This window comes from Hyperolius riggenbachi, chromosome 3 (genome assembly GCF_040937935.1).
Source record: "Hyperolius riggenbachi isolate aHypRig1 chromosome 3, aHypRig1.pri, whole genome shotgun sequence".
NCBI lineage: Eukaryota > Metazoa > Chordata > Amphibia > Anura > Hyperoliidae > Hyperolius > Hyperolius riggenbachi.
This window is the reverse complement of record NC_090648.1, coordinates 221,308,031-221,335,626: the sequence shown is the minus strand read 5'-3', so window position 1 is coordinate 221,335,626 and position 27,596 is coordinate 221,308,031. Positions and strand designations below refer to the sequence as shown.

General features: G+C 47.0%; 1 protein-coding gene and 1 long non-coding RNA gene across 4 annotated transcripts in view; one reads left to right on the top strand and one right to left on the bottom strand.

Moving 5' to 3' along the window:
- USP3 (ubiquitin specific peptidase 3) overlaps window positions 1–27,596 on the bottom strand; it is a 105,050-nt gene that overhangs the window by 57,891 nt on the left and 19,563 nt on the right. The window contains exons 1-2 of one of the 3 annotated variants that reach the window (XM_068275786.1): window positions 13,955–14,160; window positions 3,968–4,028 (exon numbers count right to left, since the gene is read on the bottom strand). In XM_068275786.1, coding sequence (XP_068131887.1) covers window positions 3,968–4,028; window positions 13,955–14,045 — 152 coding nt within the window. In that variant the 5' untranslated portion in view covers window positions 14,046–14,160. Of the gene's footprint in view, window positions 1–3,967; window positions 4,029–13,954; window positions 14,161–27,596 lie in introns of those variants that run through there. The other 2 variants (XM_068275784.1, XM_068275785.1) reach the window with 2 other exon arrangements.
- The window catches only part of LOC137563396 (uncharacterized), a 37,937-nt gene continuing 24,236 nt past the window's right edge, over window positions 13,896–27,596 (top strand). Inside the window, exon 1 of the long non-coding RNA XR_011030342.1 lies at window positions 13,896–14,304. This is a non-coding gene — a long non-coding RNA (uncharacterized lncRNA). The remainder of the gene's footprint in view (window positions 14,305–27,596) is intronic.

Genomic DNA, 27,596 nt, shown 5'->3' with positions numbered 1-27,596 from the left:
CGGACCTGATTGAGAACTAAGCCAGTGGGATCCCATTGGATGCCCTCACAGCGGTAACTCACCCGCACTATTTCAAGATACACGGACGCCGCTTCAGGGAACACCTCCAGGCTCCGGGTACCCCCTTCGTCATCACCAGCTCCGCCTTCCTCCCGGCGGACCTGCTGGGAGACGTCAGGAGTCACGTGGGCCGGTGTGACGTGCCTCGTCTCCACCGCCCACTTCAGCCAGCAGCCCATGATGAGAACGCCGACGCTGTCAGCGCTGATCATAGATGGTACACGGAAGTGTCAATGATCGCGGCGGCCGCGATCACCAGTATTTCTCATAGTAACCACGGCAACCAAACATTTATCTGCAGAACCGTAAACATATATCACAGATAATGCGCACATATAGGCATAAGGAGGCTAAGCAGCAAATGGCACACTAATTACTGTGAGATGTTCAAAAAAGAGATATAGAGGCATAGTGAGACCAGGATATAATAAATTACATATAATAGAAGATCCAGTCACCATGGAAACCAGGGACATAAAAATATTACTCAAATAAACGGTAGGAGATCAAGTTCTCGATTAAGGCCCCTGGGTTCCATGGTGTCAAGGGTCTTAATCCAATGAGCCTCACGCCACAATAACTTCTTAATACGATCACCCCCTCTTCTAAGGGGGGGTACCTGTTCTAGGACCATAAACTTGAGTTGGCTAACATTATGGTTAGCCTGAGTAAAATGGTTTGGCCAACGTACAAAAGTCCACAAAGCATATACGACGAACATTGAGTCGCAGGTAAATCACCCTCTAATTTTAATTTTCGTACCGCGGTAGGGATGAATCACTTTATCCCCTTTAATCACAGAATTGCAGTGTACGCAATTCAAGCATGGGAACGTACCTGGCCGTGAGTGTTGCTGACCTGACCGTTCCCTGAGTATCAGCATGTACCAATCGGTCACGTAAATTATGGGCCCTCCTATAGGAAAAAACAGGTAAATTAGTAAATTGTGATATCTGTGGAAAACTCTCAGACAACAAGTACCAATGTTTTCTTATGATCTTAGATATTTTCTCACTGGCTGTATTATATCTAGAGACAAAGGGAATTCTATTATGCAATTGTCTGCGAGATCTTCTCACCGACCTCCTAGTAGCCCACGGATGAAAACTCCCAAAATGAAGCAGGGAGTTCACATCCGTGGGCTTAACATAGAGATCGGTGACCAACCGGTCCCCCCTCTTGATAACAAGTGTATCCAAAAACCTAAAATGAGTTTCTGAACTATGGATAGTAAGCTTAATGGCCTGACATTGTTCCATCACTTCTGTAACAAATGCTTGTAGGGTCGAATGTGGCCCCGCCCATATGCAAAAGATGTCATCAATATATCTAAACCATTGTAGGGCATATTGTTGGAATAATTTATTCGAATAGATGTACATCTCATATGTGCCCATATAAATATTAGCATAGGACGGGGCCACATCCGACCCCATCGCTGTACCCCTAATTTGCATAAAAAAGTCATCCTCAAATCTGAAGTAATTAAATGATAACAAAGGTTAAGCCCACGGATGTGAACTCCCTGCTTCATTTTGGGAGTTTTCATCCGTGGGCTACTAGGAGGTCGGTGCCCATCAGTCAGTTTCAAAGAGTACAGATGATTGTGGCAGAGGGTGACACCCGAGAGACTAGGATGGATCAGATGCAGGCTACGTTTTTAGAGAGAGGATATCCACTTGACATTGTGGGCCAGGCTAGAGAGAGGAAAATAGGTGAGGGAATAGTGAGAAGATCTCGCAGACAATTGCATAATAGAATTCCCTTTGTCTCTAGATATAATACAGCCAGTGAGAAAATATCTAAGATCATAAGAAAACATTGGTACTTGTTGTCTCAGAGTTTTCCACAGATACCACAATTTACTAATTTACCTGTTTTTTCCTATAGGAGGGCCCATAATTTACGTGACCGATTGGTACATGCTGATACTCAGGGAACGGCCAGGTCAGCAACACTCTCACGGCCAGGTACGTTCCCATGCTTGAATTGCGTACACTGCAATTCTGTGATTAAAGGGGATAAAGTGATTCATCCCTACCACGGTACGAAATTTAAAATTAGAGGGTGCTATACCTGCGACTCAATGTTCGTCGTATATGCTTTGAAATGCCCATGTGGGCTTTTGTACGTTGGCCAAACCATGCAAAAATTGAAAAAGAGACTCATCGCATAAGCATGCGATCCGTGAGAAGCTGACTGATCAGGCCGTTCCTTATTTTACTCAGGCTAACCATAATGTTAGCCAACTCAAGTTTATGGTCCTAGAACAGGTACCTCCCCTTAGAAGAGGGGGTGATCGTATTAAGAAGTTATTGTGGCGTGAGGCTCATTGGATTAAGACCCTTGACACCATGGAACCCAGGGGCCTTAATCGAGAACTTGATCTCCTACCGTTTGAGTAATATTTTTATGTAATATTTTTATGTCCCTGGTTTCCATGGTGACTGGATCTTCTATTATATGTAATTTATTATATCCTGGTCTCACTATGCCTCTATATCTCTTTTTTGAACATCTCACAGTAATGATTAGTGTGCCATTTGCTGCTTAGCCTCCTTATGCCTATATGTGCGCATTATCTGTGATATAGGTTTACTGTTCTGCAGATAAATGTTTGGTTGCCGTGGTTACGATGAGAAATACTGGTGATTCGTGTACCATCTATGATGAGCAACGCTGACAGCGTTGGCGCTCTCATCATTGGCTGCTGGCTGAAGTGGGCGGTGGAGACGAGGCACGTCAAACCGGCCCACGTGACTCCTGACGTCTCCCTGCAGGTCCGCCGGGAGGAAGGCGGAGCTGGTGATGATGAAGGGGGTAGCCGGAGCCTGGAGGTGTTCTCTGAAGCGGCGTCCGTGTATCTTGAAATAGTGCGGGTGAGTTACCTCTGTGAGGGCATCCAATGGGATCCCACTAGCTTAGTTCTCCATCAGGTCCGACTTTGTATGGATCGCTGTGATTGGGCATGAGTATTCTCTATCGCTATTTCCCAGCCTGTATATGCTATATATAGCAACCTAATATGTGATGTATTGTAAAGGATATCCAGCCTAGCTTGAGAAAGGAGTTGCTACTCCGAAACGTCGCTGCTGTCATGGCTGTTTTTCTTCATTAAAAGAGCATTAAAAGAGCATTTAATACTGCGGATGGTGCCGGTCTGACCTTTCTTCAAGCTGCAGTAGTATCCGAATCACACACCTGAAACAGGCATGTGGCTAATCCAGTCACACTTCAGTCAGAAACATCTGATCTGCATGCTTGCTCAGGGTCTATGGTCAAAAGTATTAGAGGCACGGGAGCAGAACTGCAAGGCAATAGGTTCTGTTTAGAAGTAAATTAATATGGCAGCTTCCCTACAACTCTCTGTTCAGGAGTCCTTTAAGACTGTTGTCTTGAGATTGCAATAAAATAATGGGGGCATAGTGGATAGCACTGGACTGGACAGATTATCTTCTTGGGAGTTTTTTTTCCTTGATAAGTTAAGTTAAGTAGCTCCACCCATTTAACTTATTAGTCATCACATGTCACAAGGACTGTCTGGAAAGGGAATCTTGTAATCTTAATAATACAATTGGGCCTGATCCGATTCACTTTTTCTCCAAAGTTTTTTCGTAAGTGAAATGTTCAATCCTTAATAAAATGCATTTTAAGCCACCAGCAAGCAAGACAAAATACAGTACTTTTCAACTACTGTTAGGTACTTTTTCATTTGCAGAGTGCTGAAAGGTTATTTTAAACAGAAGATGAAAAATTATTTCCTATAAGTGAATTGGATCAGACCCATGGTCTCAAAAAAGGAGGATGAAATATTGCATAATTTTTTTTTTTTATATCTGTGAACACAAATTATAATTTAGTTTAAAAAAGCTAAATCAAGTGGAGCCACTTTTCATCCAATTCTCACCTTCCACAGTGGACACTGGAACATGTCAGGCAGACCCATGGACTTTTATTTGAACGGCACACTGAAAGAGAAATATAGAAATAGGCAAGAGTAAATGTGAGTGTTTATCACTCAGCAGGAAGTATCACTTAGGCCTGCTCCACACTGGCTGCGTTTGTATTTTCAACAGCGCTGCATGCAACGTTTCTGCAGCGATTATCATCCACTTGAAGGAGAATCACAAATGCAATCAGGGCAAAACTGCAGCACAATTTTGCCAAAATTTTATGTGTAAATGGGGCAATTATGGGAAGTTTCAAATTTCATTGGTGCCTAGAGATGGAATGCCAATTTTATGTAGATTAAAAGTAGACCAATCAAATGCAATCACCACTGCATCTGACTGGCTCATCCTTAAATTAAAATTTGCCTCAGCTTGGAATTATTTGCATCTCAATGACCATCCCTAGTCATTTACAGAAATTACATTATGGCTTGCAAATAAATTGGTTGTATCAGTGACAGGTACTTATTTCAAAGCTGTGGTTATTTTCTCAGGTTTATTCTGACAAGTGTTACATTTTCATATTAAGTAGTCATACATACATTGAATCCATAAGTAGTATATTATAAAAATGCTAGACAATCAACGATAAAAGAAAAAAAAAAAACGACACACGAGTGCAAGGAAGAGGGCAATATATCTACAGTAGAGGCATAACTGCTTTTCAAGGGGCTCCCCAGATTTAAAAAAAAAAAAAAACTTTGGCGATCTGAGAAATCAAAGGAAGTTATAATGCATGGAAGGTAGAATGTATGAACCAGTAAAATCTCCCCTAGCCTATTGACACAAAATTGGAAAATCAATCTAACATGCATAAAAAAGTTATATTCAAAGCTGCCTATCAAATATGGCCAGACTATCCACCTCAGGGAGTAGCATTCCATATATCTAGCACTTATTTTCTTACAAGTACACTTTAAGAAAAGGGGGCATATGGGAGGGGAAAAGCAGGAGGTATTGGTGGGGAAAATGATAAAAATGAGATGTCTAGCCTACAGATTGCAATTATTGATGATCTGTAGGTAAATTGCCAATATAGCTAGCCTTTTTAGTTCTAACCCCCTCCCCCACTTCAATATAGGCAGCCACCCTCCAAAATCAGAGAGCTGGACAGTGGCTCACCACAAAGTTTGTCTGCCTCTCACTCGTTCCTCGCTGTACTGCCCTGCGGAATAGATAAGGCCTCAGATCAGTGGAGAGAAAGCCAGGTGAACAGAGCACAGTGACAATGCGTGTACTTGAAATACAAAGAGTAAGCAGTGAATTCACTTCCTGTATACGCACTGTCACTGTGTACCGTTTGCCTGGCTGTCTCTTCAATGCTGATCTGAGGTCTGAAGTATGCTGCACAGCGACGGGGAACCGAACTTTGTGGAGGCAGGACAGGACCAGGACTAGGGGTAAGCGGGCAGTTAAGTGGCAGGCAAACCTGGGGCGTACCACCTGGCCAACAGCAAAGTACCACTGGTGGTACACGTACCACAGGTTGAAAATCCCTGCTCTACTGTACATGGGAGGGAGAGTCACCATTTTTTTCAGGAGTTATCTGCTCCTTGCACAGATGTTTGTCTCCCACCAACTGGGATTGGTACTCGATTCCTTGGGCAAGTTTGGGGCCTGATGGTGTTCAGATGCGTTGCTAACCTAGGGGCTAGCAACTAAGGATTAAGGACTGGTTAATTCTATCTAAATAATTCTGAGCTGACACAGGATTTGTCTAATTTTTTGTGGAAATTTATGCAGCTAGAAAAATGGATCGATTGAATCCTTGAAGTGAGAGGAATATGGAGGCTACCATCTGCATAAACAACCTCAGTTCTGATGTTTTACCCTCAAAAGCACTCGTACGAAGAAGGGTCGTTACTCGATCCCTCGGGCGACAGTGCAGGGCTGACACTGTACAGACAAATCGCTAGCCTCTAGGCTAACTACGTGCTCTGTTGCTACACAGGAGTGGAAGGCTGACAGAATGGTGCACAAGTGATGTCACACAGCGGATGGGGTGAGTAAGGAGAACTATCCTCTCTGCCAGCGATTGGACGACTTGATCCGCCTGGCGGATCACTGACCGAAGCGTCAGGGCTGCTGTACACACAAAGTTCTCAGCAGAGGCAGTCGTACGTGGCCACCTCAGCCAAGTTTTATCTAGCGTATGTACAGGCATTAATATTTGAAGTCTCTGGCTGCATGCTTGTTGCAGGGGTGTTAAAAAAAATTCGAATCCCTTTCCACACCACTAAGAACTAAGGTTTTTCGTGTTTTCTTTTCCCAGTTTCTGAAATTGGACCTGACTTTTGACTATATTCATGTTGCCCTGTGCTTTGCAAAGATTACATACGAAAGGCTGGATTATACTCAGTCATCATCCCTAGGTTTCCATAAGTCTGTCTTTGCTTACAAACACATCTAATGGGATAAAGAGGGACTCGTTTCCCCTTTTAGAAACCGGACCTGAACAACCTCACGAATAGGACTATATACCTGCATATTTGCTGAGTGGGGAGGAGGTACCATAATTCTTTCACACAAACACAGAAACAAAAACAAAAGACACAGGATCTTTGGTACTAGAAAACATGTTATTTGGTAAAAAAAAACACACACAAACCCTTATCCAAACAGAAACACTAGTATCAATAAAAAAATAAAAAAGTACATAATGGTATTGGAAACACTAATCTAACATTGGGTTTTGATGCTCTTTACAGATACACAGACTTGAAGCTGGCATGTCAAACTCCAGAGCAAGATCAACTTGATCAACAAATAAGTGCTTTTTGTTTTAGGCTAGTTTCACACTGGGGCATAATGCAACCAAACATAACACTTGTGGTGGCACATAATGTAGCACAGGCAAAGATGCAACAGACCAACCAATATGCACCTTCAATGACTAAGATTATGTGCATCAACATGCATATTGCATTTTATTACATTGCAACTGATGGGTGTGAGCTGTTCATTGGCTTTGCATCGGACCATTTAAGTGTGCAAACCAGTGTCTGTTTCTACACAATCAGTGTGAAAGTACCACTTTATTCCAGGGCTGTGGAGTCGGTCCAAAAATCCACCGACTCCGACTCCTCAGTTTAGGATTCCACCGACTCCGACTCCTCTAATTTGCATATTACAATTTTGTTGATTAAAAGTATGTAACATGAAATTCGTCTCTTAACTGCCAAAGCTTAGGAATTTTACAAGACAACTGAAGTGAGAAGGATATGTAGACTACTATATTTATTCCCTTTAGACTAAAACTAGTCCTTGGTAAGAGTACTTGTAAAAGGTACAAACCGGAACAAAGAACATCTATCAGGCCCTAGGCAATGTAAGTGTGGGTACATGTAAGAATGATGTGCAGGTACTCTGCAGGGGAATGAGGAGATTGTAAACAGACAACACCTCTGTGTTCAATGTGCACCGCATTCTCAGTGGATTCCCTGCAGCTCTGTGGGGAGTGCATATGTAGAGTATAGTACTACTGTGTAACAAAGTAAACCTGAGACAGATGAAATTAAAGTTTTATACATACCTGGGGCTTCCTCCAGCCCCCTTCAGGATAATCAGTCCCTCGTTGTCCTCCTCCACCACCTGGATCTTCTGCTATGAGTCCAGGTACTTGAGCCAGTCAGGCGTAGTGCGCATGCACACACTGTGCAGCACTATTGCGCAGGTGCAGAATGTTCCTGGCTGTGGGAGCGGCATGCGGCCGGACAGCGCTGACTGGCTGAATTACCAGGACTCATAGCAGAAGATCCGGGTGGTGGAGGACAGAGAGGGACTGATTAGCCTGAAGGGGGCTGGAGGAAGCCCCAGGTATGTATAAAACTTTACTTTTCATCCGTCTCAGTTACCCTTTAATTTGTAGTCACCAAACCAAATTTTAATAACATATCACATTATTTGATTTCATCAGCAAAGGGAGTGCATACATTTGCATAAATCAGCATCAGTGCAGAATTATTTCCATCTCGTTGACCATCTCTATTAGTGACACAGCTACACATCAGGCTTTATTCTTACAGCATAGATGTTATTTAGTATATATAAGAGATTCCTGTGTACACATCATATATACAGTCACAATCAGATGTGTATATCTGACCTTAAAAATACGGGGACTGCTTTATTGATGCAGCACAAGTAACTAATTTTGATTGGTTTATTTCATTTTTGTGGACTAAGCACAGTTATTACTGTATATATACATTATTTTTAATGACTATTATCTGAGAAATAGAACATTTTATCATATTTTCTATTTTAATTACAGTTACAAATTCATTAGGAGTCGGAGTCGGTGCATTTTTTCCCGACTCCGACTCCAGGCACCCAAAATTGCCCAACTCCACGACTCAGACTCCACAGCCCTGCTTTATTCAGCAAGTAGTTGCCCAAGTTCATGAAAACCTTTTCTGGAACAGGAAGATGGCAAACTATACTGTACACCTTGAATTATAAACAGCCTAGGAAAAAAAAAAAACGCAAGACCATGGTAAAAATGGTTTTTGGGCCAAGTTAAGAATGTTGGACAAATATTCCATAATCGGCAAAAGCCTTGCTAATATTACAGCAAGGATTACAAGGACAATACCACTTGCTTGAGGTCCAGAGATTAAACCCTATTTAAAATTGCCTGAATTAAACATCTTGCATCTCTTAACCTCCCAGGCGGTAGGATTCCTTCCTGATTTTAGGGTCTAAAAGCGGTACAATTTTTTAATGTGCTTTTAGACCCTAAAAGCAAGAGAAAAAAAAATCATACCACGGGAGAGCCTGGAGCAGCCCCTGCACTTACTCACCTCCCTGGGCTCCAGCGCTGCAGTTCTCCCTCTATCCTCCGGGTGGTGCTGTAACCCTAATGAGATTGCCAGCTGTCGTCATGACTACAGTCTGCGATCTCACCAGGGGGATCCAGAGCCTCCGTGGACAGAAAGAGCGTCTGGATCGCCCGGGAGGTGAGTGAGAACGCCCGCTGCGCGCAATGCTCTGCATGGAACTCCAATCGGTTACCACGAGTGTAGCTCGGGTTACTGCTCTGAGCTGCGGTTTTACACCCAGAGTGTAGCTCGTGGCTACCGCTAAGCAGGTTAAAGGAAATGTCAGGCAAAAAACCCTCCCCCTTGCTCTACTTAACCGGGCCTTCCACCAGCCCCCTGCAGCCAACATGTCCCACGTTGCAGCTCTGCTCTTAGTCGCCAGCCCGGGTATCCCCCACCAGTGCTGAAGCTGACCTTGAGGTCGTTCTCTACTGCGCCTGCGTGGACGCCACTGTCAATCGAGTCCACATTGTCCGGAGTGTACGGCACAGGCGTTTTTTCCACTCATGAATGAGAAGCTTCAGCTTACTGCGCAGGCACGGCCACACTCGCGCAGAGTACAGTCGCGCTCGTAAATGGCAAGGAGCAAGCCCAGAGAACCTATCCAACAAGCTCTTGGACTGTGCATGGCAATTGAGGGGTCAAGGAGTACAAGTATTATTTTTGGTTTTATATTTTATCTTGGATTCATAAGGAGGGAATACGGCATGGTGCACAACAGAATGTGTTCTGGCGGGCAGGGCGAGGAATAATATGCTGTTTAAAGAACAAGACTGTCTCAGCCAAGACAGTCTCAAACAGCAACCTCAGACAGGTTCCGTCTAGTGCAGCGCTAGGCAAACTACGGCCGCGGGCTATATCTGGCCTGTGTGCACTGTAAATCTGGCCCATCAACAGGCAACCGGATTCTTCTCCTTCCTGGCTGCCAGCATGTAATACGCTGGCTTGTCTCGACATGTCATGTGATGCCCTGTTGCCATGGAAATGCAACGCAGGAAGTGGTGATCAGGTGAGTTTTAAGCTCCCCCATTACCGCCTGCTCGCGACTCTGCATTGAGGAAAGGGGGGGGGGGGATTGAGGAATGCAGCCTGGGCCGCTCAAAGAAAGTTTGCTCAGCCCTCATCTAGTGTGTGTATGCAACTTTAAAAAAAAAAAAAACTCTTGTTCTTGAGCGATTAATTTGCAAGAGTTGCCATGTGGAGAGACTGCATTAGCCCACCCTAGCAGGTTTATTTGAATTTGGGAATAGGTCTGAGTTTTTGGCCACGTCTTTCATGCGACACTACTCTGGCCTCTAGTGCTGATTTTTAGTAACAAATACTAAATAATAAATAATAGCTGTGCTGTTGCATATTTACGGTTGGGTGCATTTTATGTGAACTTCAAGTTTGCTTTAGAATAAGCCTGTGTCTGACAGTTTATAGAGTGGCCAAACCTGAATACTGTAATAGATTTTGCCTACCCCTTCTTCACTCCGTAAGAAGATTCCTTTGGCCACTTGTCATTAGACCAGTGGTCACTAATCCTGCCATCAATATCACAAGATGGAGAAAGTTGGCAAGTAAAAGCAGCCTAGGGAGTAAAGGAGCCAACACACCATGAGACAGTGATCAAATATGCCAAAGATTGCTGTCCCAAGTGCTATCTGATCGTAATTGCAATCAATTTCTAGCAGAAATAAACATTACCGATCGGACAGGTTGGTTCTTTGCTGGTTGATAGGGAGTAGAGACACAGCTGTAGCTGTATCTATGCGGGGGGGAGGGGGGGACCTAGAGCTAGTGACGCACCACCTCCAGCTAATGCTGCTCTGAGCCCTCTGAAGGGTATTAGCGCAATGAAGCACTAACTCACAAATGCTGAAAGCTATTGGGAAAAAAAAAATTGATGTGCAGTGTGTGGCAGTGATAGAGCCCTCTGATCAGTTATCAATTAGAAAGCGATCTATCTTTTGGACACGTTGGGAGAAAGTTTACTAGTATACACAGGCTTAAGCGGTGAGCACAATATATGACTTAGGCCAAAATCTCACTCCATAAAGTAAACAGAGAACCAATTGTAGCACCCAGTGCATCTCAATAGCACATGAAAAATGCATGCCAACAACATGTCTCATTATTAAAATAAACTTCCATTTTGCATTCAAAGTTTAGCAATTAAGTTTTATTAGCCTACTTCAGCAGGCCTGCAGTCCGTCCGCAGCCCCAGAGCTTTCAGGAAGCTAATTGTTTTATTGTATTTATTACCAAAAAGTAAACAATACTTTTTCATCAACAGAGGGGGTGGGTAAATAGGACAGTTTCTTCAAAGAGATTATCTAGAGTGAATGTATCAAGATAGCATCTCTGACTTCTGTAAATATGGACAGTGATAAAGGGAGGGGGAAACATGGCAGCTTCTATGCCAGGAGACATTCCAATGAAAGAAAAGGGTGCTTAGTTCCCTTTAAATGTACACTTTAAATGACACCTGCCATGAGAGCTGATATTCCATGCCAATCCTCTATCCACAATATTCATTTTGACAAGGCACATCAAATGCTGCAACATTCCTCTGGCAGAACTACTGATCCGCATACATATTGCAGGTGTGTGAATTTTTCTAGTTGAAGGATCTAGACTATACCCAGGCAACTTGCAGTATCAAATGGAGGTCAGCACTAATAGCCTTCATGCATCTCTAGGTAGTCACCTGCACTGGTAGTTTGTAAGACCACTAGCCCATAGGGATGGTCAATAGGATGCAAATAATTCCAAGTTGGTGCAGAATTGTGCAAATCTGAATACAACTTTATCCAGTTTGAAAATGGACCAATCAAATGAAGCGGAGATGTGACTCAATCTGTCAATTTTCAAGCTACATAAACCTGCATTAATGTGCATAATTCTGCATCAACTCTGAATAATTTGCACCTCACTGGCCAAGGCTGTACAGAGTGATTGTTGGAAAATACAGGTAGTGGGCAAATCTGGCCTTAGAAGAATCTCTTGAAAGAGAATTCTACGAAAGCAGAATGATCTATTCTGTGAAAGCTTTACTGGTAGGGTTGGGCACTGCTTAGGAGAACTCATGGAGAAACGTGATCAGTTTGATCAGCTGATAGATTTGTAAGGCATTTGCTGGTCATGATCATGTGTAAAGCTTCATCTACACGTGTAGATGAGGCGGCGATCCGGCGGCTCGATTAGCCGCCGGATCGCCTCTTCCGCGTCCCCGCTCGCCGGATTCGATTCCCGGCGAGCGGCCGCATCTACGCGTGTAGATGCGGCTTTAAACCAGAAAGTCACAACAGCCAATCAGAACCTTACAAATCAGCTGATCACATGCTCCCCCATGAGTTCACCTAAGCATTGCCATCCCTATTTACAGCAATCCTCTCTACAAATATGGTGGATAAACCAGAGTTTAATATAGGAAGATAAACAAACACAGATGTAATCCTATTGAAATGTGTGAATTAATCACATTTGATAGTTAAACGTACTTTATAAATAATGACATGATATTAAATGAGCGATGGACCCCTTTATGATGTGACTAACCCAATAAGAATGAGTCAGCTTTATGAGATGTTGTTCTAGTGACAGTATCATTTATTATTTTATTTTTACAAACAGACCTCAGTGTCAGGCCTCCAATACACAGGAAATATAGTCCCCAGTGAGTAATAACAGAAAGGAATTGCACCACCTTGTTTAAAGTCCCTTCTCCAGCTTTCGATCATTACTAATAATGAAATACACCAATGATGCTGAAATACAAATTTTTTAATTTATATTTTAACAATCGGAGAGACGATCTACAGACTAAATTTCAAATAATTATCTCTTTCTTTATTCAGATATTCCTGAACTGAGTGGAGTACACCCAGAGCAGCGTTGTAATGTGGTAGGTCAGAATGATAACTCATATGACAAAGAAAAGAGAGAGTGCAATACGGTATCACAAATAAGCTCATAGAAAACACTGCACAAAACAGGTCTAATGAAAACACGCTGTCACTGGGTGTTCATCATCACCACCACAAAAGGGTACCAGAGAGGAATGTGGAAGGCAACTACAATTGGCCTCACCCACGGAAATCAGGATTCAGGAACAGCAAGCACTGCAGTGAATTAGTTCTTCAAACAATAAGAGCACGTTCACACTAGTCACCTCCCCACCTCCATCCTCCTTAATGGCCAGACCCCCGCCTAGGGATTTCCTAGCTCCTTTAATTGGAACATATTTATTCACAAAGATATCTGTAGGACAGTAAAACATTGCTGTGGGCTGGCATATCAATGCCATACTGAAGTTCAGGAGAACAATGACAATGCAACAGAGCCAGCCATGGCCTCTTCTGCTGAGAAAACAAGTTTCTAGTACACTGGCTCCCTGGAATGTAAAAAGCCATAGCACTTTGTTACATACTCTAAATGGGATCACCTGGTGACATAACTGAAACAAGTATATACAGGATGTGCAGGTGTTACTTGCTTACACAAAGGAAACATAATGGCCACACAAATGAAAATTAGCCTCTTTAGTGTTTGAATTGTATAATTTGCTGTTGATTCGATATAAAAACTCAAATTAATGCAATGAAATAGGCACTCTGATTACAGGACAATCAAGTCCTTATTTTGTGTTCCCAGGATAGGCATAGCCACAAAGCTTTCCTCCAGATACATAGAATACATCTATGTCTATTCACAGACAACCACTGTCCAGGCCAGCTTCTACAAAGCAGAGGAAGGGCCTCATGGGCTCTAGCAGCATCCCAGCCCTCTGATAACACCTATGGCCAGGGATGCAGGCAGCACAGTGACAGGTCACGCAAAATATAAACTAAGGCACGTGTTTGGAGAAATGCTTTATTGCACAGCGCCAGGGTTATGCACTCCATTGTTGTTCCTGTGTCCTCCACTGCCTCCAGCCAGGAATGACGGACTTCCCCGGCTAACTGTGGACAAAAGGGGCATCGCATCCACAGTGATCACTTTATCCGACTCTCCCAGCCCTGCACAATAACAATCCCCCACTAGGCCGCGCCCGGAACCGGGGACTCTCCTGAGCGCCACAGCCAGGCGGCGCTGCGTCCCCTACGTGCGGAGCGCGGGGAGGAGTAACTCTGCACTCACCGCTGCAACACCACGAGGAGGGGCAGCCGCTGGGGAAGGCGGCGGAGTCCGGTGCAATGCAAACACTGGCCGTAAGATGCGGGCACTCCATGTCGGCGCGGAGGGACACAGCTACATAAGACGTATCACACGGCGCCGGGACTTTTCCACCATGGGAACACTTAGGCGGGGCGTGTGACGCAAGGACTGTACTATTCCACCCACTGCGTCCTGTCGGCGGTTTCCATGGTAATTGTCCACTTCTCTTGGAGAGCACGGAGCGTTGTGCCACTGCTAGCAGTGGAGGTGTGTGCGCCTGCACAGTGGCAGGCTGGCAGCATGTCAACCTCTCTAGTGGATCAGCTGGTGGGGTAAAAACAACGTTGTCTTGTCTTTGACAGTTACCATTTCATTGACAATTATCACGCCTGTCAGATGATAATGATGTGCAAATAGTTCTGTATTTCATGCATGTGAAGTACATGCAGCTTGGAGTTGCAGTGATGTGCAAATAGTTCTGTATCTCATGCAAAGTGCATGCAGTTTGGAATTGGCCCAATTAAATTGGACAGAACATGCATTTGATCCTCCGTTTAACAGAAGGCAGTTAAACACAAAAACAAACAGGTGCACACTTAGCAGAAACGCCAGCATTGCGGAAAACGCTGTGTTTTTGGCGCTAAAGGAAGTCTGTGGGCCTCAGGAAAAAACGCATATGTGTTTTCTATGCGTACATCTTCAAAAACGCTGGTTTTGTTGCATAGTATGCAGAAACGCAAAAAATGCATGTAATGAAAGTCAATGGAAACGCAATGGTATGCGTTTTCCATGCGTTTTTATATGCGTTTTTTGTAATAAAAAACTGTTTTGTGATGTATTTTCGCTTCCTGTTGTCTTCCTAGTTATTTGCATAAAACGCAATTGTAAAACGCATGAAAAATGCATAGGCGTTTTGTATATGCGAACCGCAAATGCATTAAAACGCACGCAAAACGCTTGAAAAACGCATCTGCAGTTAAAAAAAAATCCTAATGCAAACGCACCAAAAATGCACAAACAAAAAAATCTGCACATGACTTAAAACGCAGCTTTTCATATTATGTTATGTTTGCACCTACCGTTAATGCATTCCATGTTATCGTAGTGTGCGTTTAAACTGTAAAATGGAACACAAATGCACAATGCACTTGCCGGACTGCAAATTCAAAATGCTGACCTGCTGCATTTTTCCGCAAGGCAAAACGCAGACCGCAAACACAAATTCAACGGTCAACGCAATACAAGCCTATGGGAACGGACAGTGTCCGTTCCCACTAGGCTTCCCGCTGCATGAAAAACACTACCTGCCCTGTAGAAATTCAGTGCCAACGTCCCAGTTACCAGGAAGTATAAGGGCTTCCTGTTGGATTGCAGAAGAACCAATGGGAATCCTTCTGTAGCAGAGAAAATTCTCATTGGTTCACGTGGATCAATGAAAATCCACTGTTGCTAGGTAGGATTCACATAAAAAAAAAACAAGAAGCCTTATGCTTCCTGGTCACGGTCAAGCGCATGACGAGTGGGGATGGCACAAACAACAAGAAAAGTAGCGGAAGTACCAGTGGACAGGTAGCAATGCAAACGCAGCAGCCAGTGTGAATGGCGCCAGCACATCCACTCATGTCCTGAGTTGATGCGCTTACCGCTCTCTTTACGCATATGCTGACTTTACACTGTGGTGCTAACCCAGCCTTAAAGAACAGGTCAGAGGTAAAAAAAAAATAAATTAAAAAATCAGCCTATCTGTCCCCTCCGTTGCAGATGCTGACCTTACCAGGCCGGCATCTTCTGCATCTGTGCGAGCACGCGGCGTCGCCGCTCGCAATCGCGCTCATGTAGCCTGGAGCGTTCTGCTCAGGTCACATGAGCACACTCGCGAGCAATGGTCGCCAACTTTTCAGAAAAATACCTGAAGGAAGGCATAATAGAGAAAAGGATATAGCAAGGGATATACTGGAAAAGAAAAACTTGGTTATACGTCCAGCAGACAAGGGGGAGGGGTAGTGGTTCTTAATAGGGACCAATACACACAGGAACTTAATAGGTTGGTCAATGATCCGGATACATATAGAAAACTGAAAGGCAATCCGACCAAAGAATATTTAGAAGAACTAAGGAAAATGTTTAGAAAAGGTCTTGATGAAGGAATTTTAAACGATCAGGAGTTCTCATACCTAATTCTGTTGGCACCAAGGGTACCTACCGGTATCATTATCAGGTGCCAAAAATTCACAAAAATAAATGGAGCCAACTAGGAGGCCCATAATTAGTGGGTTGGGATCTGTGACACACAAGCTGGGTAAATATGTTAATAATTTTTTACAGCTTTTGGTGAAAAAATTGCCCTATGTGGTTAGGGACACCGGACATATGTTGCACAGCAATGGGATGATGACACCGATAGAGAAGACTATTTTGGTGACAGCGGACGTCTCGTCCTGGTACACTTATATACCTCACCATCTGGCCCTGGAGGTGGTGGAGCACTATTTCTGGAAGAATGATAAGATGCCAAACAAACAAATTTTGTTTACGTTAGAATTATTAGATTTTGCATTGAAAAGGAATTATTTTTGGCACCAAGGAGATTATTTTACAGATTAGAGGTTGTGCCATGGGGGCGGGATTTGCCCCATGTCTGGCAAACCTATTTATGTCACGATGGGAAGAAGGCATAATAGAGCATGAAAACACTCTTACATTGGTCAAGGTACACAGATGGCCTGTTTTGGCTGCTGGAGGGTGGTGTGGAATCACTAAAATAATTTGTCACTAGGTTGAATAGTAATGCATGGAATATTGAACTCAATGCTGTCTTTGACAGAGAAATCACTTTTTTAGATTTAAAGAGAATCTGTACTCTAAATTTTTTACAGCAAAAAGCATACCATTCTATTCATTATGTTCTCCTGGGCCCCTCTGTGCTGTTTCTGCCACTCTCTGCCAGGGATGCTCGGATGTGCCTCATCCACGAATTCGGCAATCCGCGTGGTTGCAAAAAAAAATCCGCATTCGGCCCCGCCGCATGCGGATTTTCGTCCGCGTCCACGCAACCACGTGGATTTTCTGCCGTGAATGGCGTAATCACGCGTGGATTCCCGCCCGGAGGCGGATTTTCTTTTAACGTTAATAACAAAGCCCCCATACATGCTACAATCCCCAAAATTGCATGGATTATCGAGGTGATAAAGGGCAACATAACTTCAACATAAAAAATTCCAAAAGATTTTTTTTTTCTAGAGAAAATGGATTTTAAAGTGAAATCAACACTTTAAATGGAGCTATTAATTGGTAATAAGTGGTTTTAAAAAGGGATATACGCGTTAAGCAGTCAAAGAGGTGAAGGCGAGTTCCAATGGCACTTGGCGGCGAAGGTACCGCTGGAGGAGGATGAGTGGCTGACGCCAAAAAGGCCCCAGAGAGGTTTTTGTAATTTTTTTTTTTTGTTTTTTTTTGCAGCAATTAGCAATGACATCGCAGCAGAGTTGTCTGTGGACACGGGCAGTGTGAACGCAGTGCTGGTAGCGACTGAGTCAGGAGAAGGACTATGCGGGCGGTCAGTTCAGCAGCACAGAAGGACCACGGCAACATACTGGTAGTAGTAGTAGCAGCACAGCGTCATAGTGCTGGCCAAAAAATTAAATGCACCCGGTGACCCGGGCAGTGATAACGCAGACAGAGTACATTGGTGGTACCGTGGTAGCGACTGAGTCAGGAGGAGGAGAAGGACAAAGCGGGCGTTCAGTTCAGCAGCAGCAGCACAGAAGGACCATGGCAACATACTGGTGGTAGTAGTAGCAGCACAGCGTCATAGTGCTGGCCAAAAAATTAAATGCACCCGGTGACCCGGGCAGTGTGAACGCAGAGTGTAGCAGCGGGAAGCGACTGAGTCAGGAGGAGGAGGAGGACAAAGCGGGCGTTCAGTTCAGCAGCAGCAGCACAGAAGGACCATGGCAACATACTGGTGGTAGTAGTAGCAGCAGCACAGCGTCATAGTGCTGGCCAAAAAATTAAATGCACCCGGTGACCCGGGCAGTGATAACGCAGACAGAGTACATTGGTGGTACCGTGGTAGCGACTGAGTCAGGAGGAGGAGGAGGACAAAGCTGGCGTTCAGTTCAGCAGCACAGAAGGACCATGGCAACATACTGGTGGTAGTAGTAGTAGCACAGCGTCATAGTGCTGGCCAAAAAATTAAATGCACCCGGTGACCCGGGCAGTGATAACGCGGACAGAGTACATTGGTGGTACCGTGGTAGCGACTGAGTCAGGAGGAGGAGGAGGACAAAGCGGGCGTTCAGTTCAGCAGCAGCAGCACAGAAGGACCATGGCAACATACTGGTGGTAGTAGTAGCAGCAGCACAGCGTCATAATGCTGGCCAAAAAATTAAATGCACCGGGTGACCAGGGCAGTGATAACGCAGACAGAGTACATTGGTGGTACAGTGGTAGCGACTGAGTCAGGAGGAGGAGGAGGACAAAGCGGGCGTTCAGTTCAGCAGCACAGAAGGACCATGGCAACATACTGGTGGTAGTAGTAGTAGCACAGCGTCATAGTGCTGGCCAAAAAATTAAATGCACCCAGTGACCCGGGCAGTGTGAACGCAGAGCGTAGTAGCGACTGAGTCAGGAGGACAAAGCGGGCGGTCAGTTCAGCAGCTCAGAAGGAGGACCATGGCAACTTACTGGTAGTAGTACCATAACACCAAAAAATTAACCAAGGTAGGCACTAGGCAGGTAGTAACTGTCTTTATAAAGGCAGGCATAGTTAACAACAGCACATGCAGCAGCCACTTCATGTCCCCCTGTGTCCGACAATAGGGGCCAGGAACTCACCTTCCACCCAAGCCTGGTTGATTTTCAGGAAGGTGAGTTTGTCCACAGAGGCGTGGGAGAGCCGAGAGCGCTTCTCTGTGACCACGCCACCGGCCGCACTAAAGCATCTCTCTGAGAGGACACTGGAAGGAGGGCAGGATAGGAGTTCCAGGGCGTACTGGGAAAGCTCACTCCAGATGTCCAGTCTCTTGACCCAGTACTCCAAGGGGTCCACGGGGCTGTCGGTGTCATTGAGCCCGCTGGATGACCCCATATAGTCAGACACCATGGTGGTCAGTCGTTGCTTGTGCTGGTTGGTGGTGGATGCTGTGGCGGGCACCTCTGTTCTGGGCTGCTGCACTGCATACAGGCTCTTGCTTAGGCTCTTCAGGTCTCCGGGGCGCCAGTTGCTGCTGCTGCTGCTGCTGCTGGTGGTTGTTGTTGTGCTGCTAGTGGCAATGGCAGGCACCTCTTGCTGGCTTGGCAGAGCAGTTACAGTGGGGGTGGAAGGCTGGGGGAATGCTTCCAGTAGTCTGCGCACAAGGGCCTCCTTCAACTCCCTTGTGCGTTGCTCGGTGGTGGATGGCGTCATTAAGTCTCCCAGCTTCCCCTTCAGACGGGGATCAAGCATCAAGGTAATCCAGATGTCCTCCCTTGAACGCATCTGGATCACCCGGGGGTCCCTGCGAAGGCAGCGCAACATGTGCACAGCCATGGGAAACAAGTGGGCCCTGCCAGCAAGATCTTCCTCGTCCTCGCCATTGTCCCATAACGCATGCCTGTCCTCTTCCTGTGCCATGTCGTTGTCCTCCTCAAACCGCCATCCACGTACAACGCCTGCTGCACTCTGCTCCTCCTCCTCATTCAGGTTAGGGACCTCCAACTCTTCCACTACCTGCTGTGAGCCCTCCTCTGAGCTGGACTGTGCTGCCATCTGCTCCTGTTCTTCCAACTGCCTCAGGGCTTCATCCCCACGCTCAATTAAATTGTCCATTGCCTGCTCCAGTAGACAAACCAAGGGCACCCACTGGCACACAGAGGCCCGCTCCTCACTGACCATCTTGGTTGCCTCCAGGAAGGGACTCAGCACCAGGCATACTTGCTGCATCAGTGTCCACTGAGTGGCAGTAATCATGGGGACTTGCTGGTTGCTGGGGACACTTGGGTCTAGCATGTAGGCCCTAAGAGCCAGCCTGTGCTGACACAGCCGCTCCAACATGGCCAGAGTCGAATTCCAGCGAACTGGCATGTCGATGATCATCCGGTGTTGTGGCCTTCCATACTGCTGCTGTAAGGTGGACAAGAGTGCAGAGGCAGTGGCTGACAGGCGGAAAAAGCGTACCACCGCCCGGGCATCCTGCAGCAGCTCGCTCATCCCCTGGTAGGTGCGCAAGAAGCGCTGCACCACAAGATTGAGCACGTGGGCCAAGCAGGGGATGTGCTGGAGGTTTCCCTGCTGCACTGCTGCCACCAGGTTGGCCCCGTTATCGGCTGCCACATACCCCACTTCCAGGCCTGTGGGGGTCAGCCACCTCCGCTCCTGCTTCCTGAGGGCGGCCAGGACGTTGGTGGCCGTAAGCCTCTCCTTCCCCAGGGTCACCAATTTTAAAAGGGCTTGGCAGTGCCGAGGCTTGGCGCTGCTGCTGCTGAGGCGGGCTTGCTTTCCGGGTGCAGAGGGAGTGTCGTGACAGGACCCTTCTGCATCCCCCCTGATCCCGCGTGGTGGCACCACTAGCTGGGCTGATGCGCTCTTGTCCTCCCTCCCTTCCATCAGTGTCACCCAGTGGGCCGTAAAGGACAGGTAGCGACCTGTCCCAAATTTGCTACTCCACGAGTCCATGGTCATGTGGACCCGCTTGCCCACAGAGTAGTCCAGGGAACGGGCCACGTTTTCCACCGCAAACTTGTGGAGTGCTGGGATCGCGCTCCTGCTGAAATAGTGGCGACTGGGGACTTGCCACTCGGGGATGCCAAATTGGAGCAGCGTCCGCATGGCGCTCCCCTCCTGCACCAGGGAGTAGGGAAGCAGCTGTGATGCCATGGCCCGGGCCAGCAAGCCATTTAGTTTGCGGATACGCCTGTGGCTTGGAGGCAGAGGCTTGGTCAGACCCTGAAAGGTGTTGCTCAGCAGGGTCTGACGACGCTGGGATGCAGGGGAGACAGAGGAGAGAGACGAACACTGGCTGCCAGCCTCAATGTCTGTGTCCTGAGTAGCCGAGGTGGAAGAGCGCTTGCGTGCTACTACTGCTGCTGCTGTGGGGGATTCACGACCCTGAGGGAGGGATGATGCTGCTGCGCTGGTGGGCCTTCTGCTCTCAGGAACTCCTGCCAGCAGTGCCTGCTTCCTCTTAAAGTTCGCATACTCGCGGCAGTGGCGGCTTCTCAGGTGGCCCTGGAGGGATGAGGTACCCATCTTGCTCAGACTTTTCCCACGGCTCAATCTTTTGCTGCATAACCTGCACACCGCATACATTTTGTCATCAGTACATTCCTCAAAGCAATCCCACACTGGTGACTTTAATTTACTGCGGCCCCCACTAGCAGAGGGTGCAGCGGAACAATGTGTGGTAGTAGTTGCCGGTGGTTGCATGGTGGTGGTGCCGGCTGAAGCAGTGTCCTGTCTACTTCCTCCACGCCCACTGCTGCCGATGCCCCTGACCCTGCCTGACATATGGCGATATCCTTGCCTAGGCCGAGGTGACTCGTCATCCTGCTCTGCCTCTGACCATTCTTCCACGGACTCAGCAGGCTGCACATAGTTAGGGTCCACAACGTCGTCATCATCAGCAGCATCATCATAATCCAGCTCTTCCTCTGACTCCCCCGCCTCCTCTTCTGTCCCTACATCCCCAGACACAGACCCCTCTTCTTCATCACCAGAACTCAACAACGCTTGTGATTGTGGCCCGATCTCAATCTCTGCCACATCGGTCCCCAGTAAGTCCTGAGCTTCTTGCATCAGCAGGTTCCCAGAAGCCGGACTGAGGGACAGAACGCTGTCATCCTGGGAGGGCTGCTGACCAGTGGGTGCTGGGGTGGATGTCACAACAAGCGTGGGACGTTGGCTGCTGCTGCTGCTGCTGCTTGGAGTGGTGCTCACAGTTGAGGTCTGGGAAGTCATGATGTCCATGAGTACGTCAGGTTCCATTTGCTCAACCACCACACGGGGACCAGAAACTTTAAAATATTTGGACAATGGCGTCCGCTGATCGGCCCAGGCTTTGCTGCCCCCCTTTCTGCTGCATCACGACCACGTACAGCTGGGCGTCCTCTCCCTGGACGTGGAGCAGTCCCAGAAGTGGCTGAGGCAATTGAACTCCCTTTCCTCTCACCCCGCGAAACCCTGCCAGACATGTTGCTAGTAATGAATCACTGGATGCAGTGGGCACAGTACAAGGTCACTGAAGGATGCACCAGGCACAGTACAACGGCACTGAAGGATGCAGTGGGCACAGTACAAGGTCACTGAAGGATGCAGTGGGCACAGCAGTGGGCACTGGATATACAACTAGGTCACTGAAGGATGCAGTGGGCACAGTACAAGGTCACTGAAGGATGCAGTGGGCACAGCAGTGGGCACTGGATATACAACTAGGTCACTGAAGGATGCAGTGGGCACAGCAGTGGGCACTGGATATACAACTAGGTCACTGAAGGATGCAGTGGGCACAGCAGTGGGCACTGGATATACAACTAGGTCACTGAAGGATGCAGTGGGCACTGGATATACAACTAGGTCACTGAAGGATGCAGTGATCACAGTACAAGGTCACTGAAGGATGCAGTGGGCACAGCAGTGGGCACTGGATATACAACTAGGTCACTGAAGGATGCAGTGGGCACAGTACAAGGTCACTGAAGGATGCAGTGGGCACTGGATATACAACTAGGTCACTGAAGGATGCAGTGGGCACAGTACAAGGTCACTGAAGGATGCAGTGGGCACTGGATATACAACTAGGTCACTGAAGGATGCCGTGGGCACAGTACAAGGTCACTGAAGGATGCAGTGGGCACTGGATATACAACTAGGTCACTGAAGGATGCAGTGGGCACAGTACAAGGTCACTGAAGGATGCAGTGGGCACTGGATATACAATGAGGTCACTGAAGGATGCAGTGGGCACAGTACAAGGTCACTGAAGGATGCAGTGGGCACAGCAGTGGGCACTGGATATACAACTAGGTCACTGAAGGATGCAGTGGGCACAGTACAAGGTCACTGAAGGATGCAGTGGGCACAGTACAAGGTCACTGAAGGATGCAGTGGGCACAGCAGTGGGCACTGGATATAAAACTAGGTCACTGAAGGATGCAGTGGGCACAGCAGTGGGCACTGGATATACAACTAGGTCACTGAAGGATGCAGTGGGCACAGTACAAGGTCACTGAAGGATGCAGTGGGCACAGCAGTGGGCACTGGATATACAACTAGGTCACTGAAGGATGCAGTGGGCACACAAGGATGTCACACTGTGTAATGAGATGCTCATATGCCAGCGAGCGAGCAGTGGGCACTGGGCACGGCACAAGGTCACTGACAGAATGAATGAACAGCGCTGGCAGAGAGTGGCGGCGCCGGCGGTGTGACTGGCTGCCTGCAAATAGTACAAGTGTATAACTGTCACTGGAATATACAAGTGAACACTGCAGCTGCACTAACCTGGCTGCCTGCACTACACACAGATAATCCCCACTCCCACTACACTGACTACACTGCAGCACTGAACCTGCCTGCACTACACACAGTTAAATAATCACTAGACTCCCACACTCCCACTACACTACACTGACTACAACTAACTACAGCAATCACTCACTGACTAGCTAACTGTGTACAGTATAAGAGCAGTGTTAGCAAAAAAAACGCTTTGTTTTTAACACAATAAATGCACTTGCTCAAACAACAATGGCCTGGAGATAATCCTCTCAGCACCACAGTCTAGCAAGGACAGAGCTTTTCCATCATGGCCGCCGCTCTATATTCAGGAGGGGAGGGCATAGCTCCCCTCCTGTGATTGGTTGCTAGGGCCTGGCTGGGGCACTCTGATTGGCCTGCAATGTGTCACTTCCGCATAGTTTGACGCATTTCCGCAAACCACGACTTCAGCGCCGGGTTTCACGAGCGTGAATGCGGATTTCTGTCCGCATTTACGCGAAGCCGAAGTAGATTTTCGTGGTTGAAAATCTATTCACGGCTTAGCGTGTCCGAGGCGGAATGCGTCAAAATGGTCGTGAATCCACGCGTAAGCGTGATCACGACCTGGCGGTGAGCACCACTGCTCTCTGCTGCAATCCTGGCTTGTAATTAACAGTTTTAGGCAGTGTTTACAAACAAACTAACCAGCTTGTGATAGGCTCACATAAGCAGAGTGTGTGAGTCATACAGAGCCTGCAGGGGGCCTGCAGAGGGTGTGTATCGCTTCTATCCAATCACAAGCAGCCCTGCACATTCCACACATTCCAGCCTTAGCCAACAGAGCCGACAGAAGAAAACAGATTAGATCATATAACAGAGATAACACAGCCACTGTGCAATTAGAAAAGGATGCAGTAAGCCAGAGCACATTAGAACAGGCAAAGGAACTTATAGGATAGAAGAACTAAGGCTGAACATTTTGTTACAGAGTCTCTTTAAATAGTAGGAAGGTGGATAATAGACTTATCACTAAGGGCCTGATTCACAAAGCGGTGCAAACTTTTTCGTGGACTTTTGCTTACGCAATTTGCCACGATTCGCGCGATCGAGGACTTTTGCGCGCGCAATTTGCCGCAAATTGCGCGCGCAAAAGTCCGCGATCGCGCAAATCGCGGCAAATTGCGCGCGCAAAAGTCCGCGAAAAAGTTTGCACCGCTTTGTGAATCAGGCCCTAAAAGTCACTTTAAAGATACGGACAGGAATGGGTACATTCCTGTCATCAGTGATCATCATCCTAGATGGATTGGTGGGATACCGTGGGGCCAGATGGTGAGGATGAGGTGAAATTGCAGTGAATTGCATGAATATACTGAACAATCACATATCCTAATAGATAGATTTTGTGATAAGGGGTATGATGAAGTGGGATTACAGAAAACAATGATGGAAGCGGGAAGAAGGGACAGGAAAAGTCTGTTGGAAAATAACCCTAGAGTAAGGGGAAATGAGCATTATCAGACAGCATTTATTACGGAATTTAGTGGCCAACATCGGATATTGGAGAATATTGTAAATAGACATTGGGGAATATTATTGGAAGATGACATGTTAAAGAGACTCTGAAGTGAGTCTAAATTCACTTTTTCAACTTGTAGCCATGTTAAGCACTATAAGCCTTGCTAAACCGCCACATCCCCGTGGCAAAACGAGGGGTTTATACCCCCCAAATCCCCTCTGCAAAATCCACGACTTTCTTGGTCATGAATTTTGCTGCTCATGGAGGCAGAGCTTTCAGCTGCAGCTCTGCCTCCATGTGCGTCAATCTGCCCGTGGATCTCCACCTCTCCCCGCCCCTCTCAGTGAAGGAAGATTGAAAGGGCCGGGAAGAGGTGGCGATCAGCGGGGATGGACGCGCCAAGAGGCAGAGCTACAGCCATAAGCTCTGCATTTATGAGGAAGCGCTCCCCGAACACAGCAGAGGGGATTTGGGGGGTATAAACCCCTTGTTTCGCCGCGGGGATGCGGCGGTTTAGCAAGGCTTATGATGCTTAAAGTGAACCTTAAGAGTAAAAAATAAATTGAGTTTTACTCACCTGGGGCTTACCTCAGCCCCCAGCAGCTGATCGGTGCCCACGACGAGTCGCTCTGATGCTCCGGGTCCCACTGGCGGCCACTTCTGGTTTCGCCGTCAGGTCCCGTCAGGCTGGGGAACGCGGCTGATACTGCACGTTCCTAGCCAAAATATCACCCCTGTGCAGCCATATGGCCGCATAGGGGTGCTATTTTGGCTGGGAATGCGTAGAAAGTGAACTAGACTCTTTTCAGAGTCTCTTTAAGCAATGTATTACCGGAAAGACCAAAAATGATTTATAGAAAGGCAAATAACCTTAAATCAATGATAGAACCTAGCTGTGTGAACTCGCCCTGAACCCTGGAACTAGCACCTTGGCAGCGGAAGGGTTTCTTTCCATGTGGAGGGTGTCTCCCCTGCAGAGAGGCAAGGGGAATTAGAACAGAGACATTTGTCTCCTACTCTAATGGAAGATCCTTTAAAATACAGCAGAATGTCAGCTCACACCAGGGGGGTAATTTACTTCCTGTGGTGTGACAGTGGCATACAATATATAGGGAGAACAAAGACTAACTGAAAGACTTGGGGAACATGTAAGAAATATAAGAAGAGGTGTAAGAGGACATAGTGTCTCGGATCATTTCAGGAGGAAACATAATTGCGAACCTACCTTATTTATTTATTTATTTATTTATTGTACTTTTAAAGCGCCAACATATTACGCAGCGCTGGACATTAGTTTAGGTTACAGACAATATTTAGGGGTGACATACAGCAAAATGATAATACATGAATACAAGAAAGACCAGATCATGCAGCACAGTATGAGTACAAGCTAATGCTTAGTCACTGGAGGGGAGCATGGAGATTAGGCAAGTTAGGTTCACTCAGATGCATAGCATGGGTTCACAGTAATGGAGGTGCATGATCAGGTAGGACACAAAAGGAGGAGGACCCTGCCCAAAGGCTTACAATCTAGAAGGAGAGGTAAGGACACGAAAGGTAGGGGACCAGAGTTCAGCTGTGGGTTTAGAGCACTTGTGAGGGGTAGTAGGCCAGAGTGAAAAGGTGAGTTTTGAGGGCTTTCTTGAAGGTGTTGAAGGAGGGGGCTGCCCTAATGGGTGGAGGTAAGGAGTTCCATAGTTTTGGAGAAGCTCTTGAGAAGTCCTGGAGGCGTGCATGGGACTGGGTGATGCGGGGGGGGGGGGGGGCAGTTAGGCGAAGTTCATTGGAAGAGCGGAGTGAGCGGCTAGGTGTGTACCTCTGAGTAAGATCGGAAATGTAGGTTGGACAGGTTTTGTGGACAGATTTGTAGGTCAGACACAGTATCTTGAATCTGATTCTGGACTGGATAGGAAGCCAGTGGAGGGATTCATGGAGGGGATCCGCCATGGTGGAGCGATGGGAGCAGTGGATAATTCTGGCTGCCGCATTCATGATGGACTGCAGTGGGGCTGTTCGGGTCATAGGAAGACCAGACAGCAGGGCATTGCAGTAGTCAAGGCGGGAAATTATGAGGGCATGGATGAGGAGTTTGGTGGTGGCAGAGGTCAGGAAAGGGCGAATCTTACAGATGTTACGGAGGTAGAAGTTGCAGGACTTTGTGAGGTTTTGGATGTGGGGAGTGAAGGAGAGTGCGGAGTCCAGGGTGACACCCAGACAGCGGGCTTGAGAGGTAGGGCGAATGGTAGTGTGGGTAACAGTGACATGCACATCTGGGAGGTTCATGGATGGCCGGGGAGGGAAGATCATAAATTCCGTTTTGTCTAGATTTAGTTTCAGGAACCTAGCGGACATCCAGGAGGAGATGGCTGAAAGGCAGGAGGAGAGCTTGTCCATGGTAGTGGTGGATATGTCAGGGGTGTGGAGGTAGATCTGGGTGTCATCTGCATACAGATGACAGTTAAAACCCAAGGAGAAGATAACCTTGCCAATGGAGGATGTGTATAGGGTGAACAGTAGGGGGCCAAGGACCGAACCTTGAGGGACTCCCACCGACAAGGACTCATTAAAGGCGGTCGTGAAGGAGTGGTTGGAGAGGTAGGATGAAAGCCAGGACAGGGTGAGATCGTGAATGCCCATGGACTGGAGGGACTGGA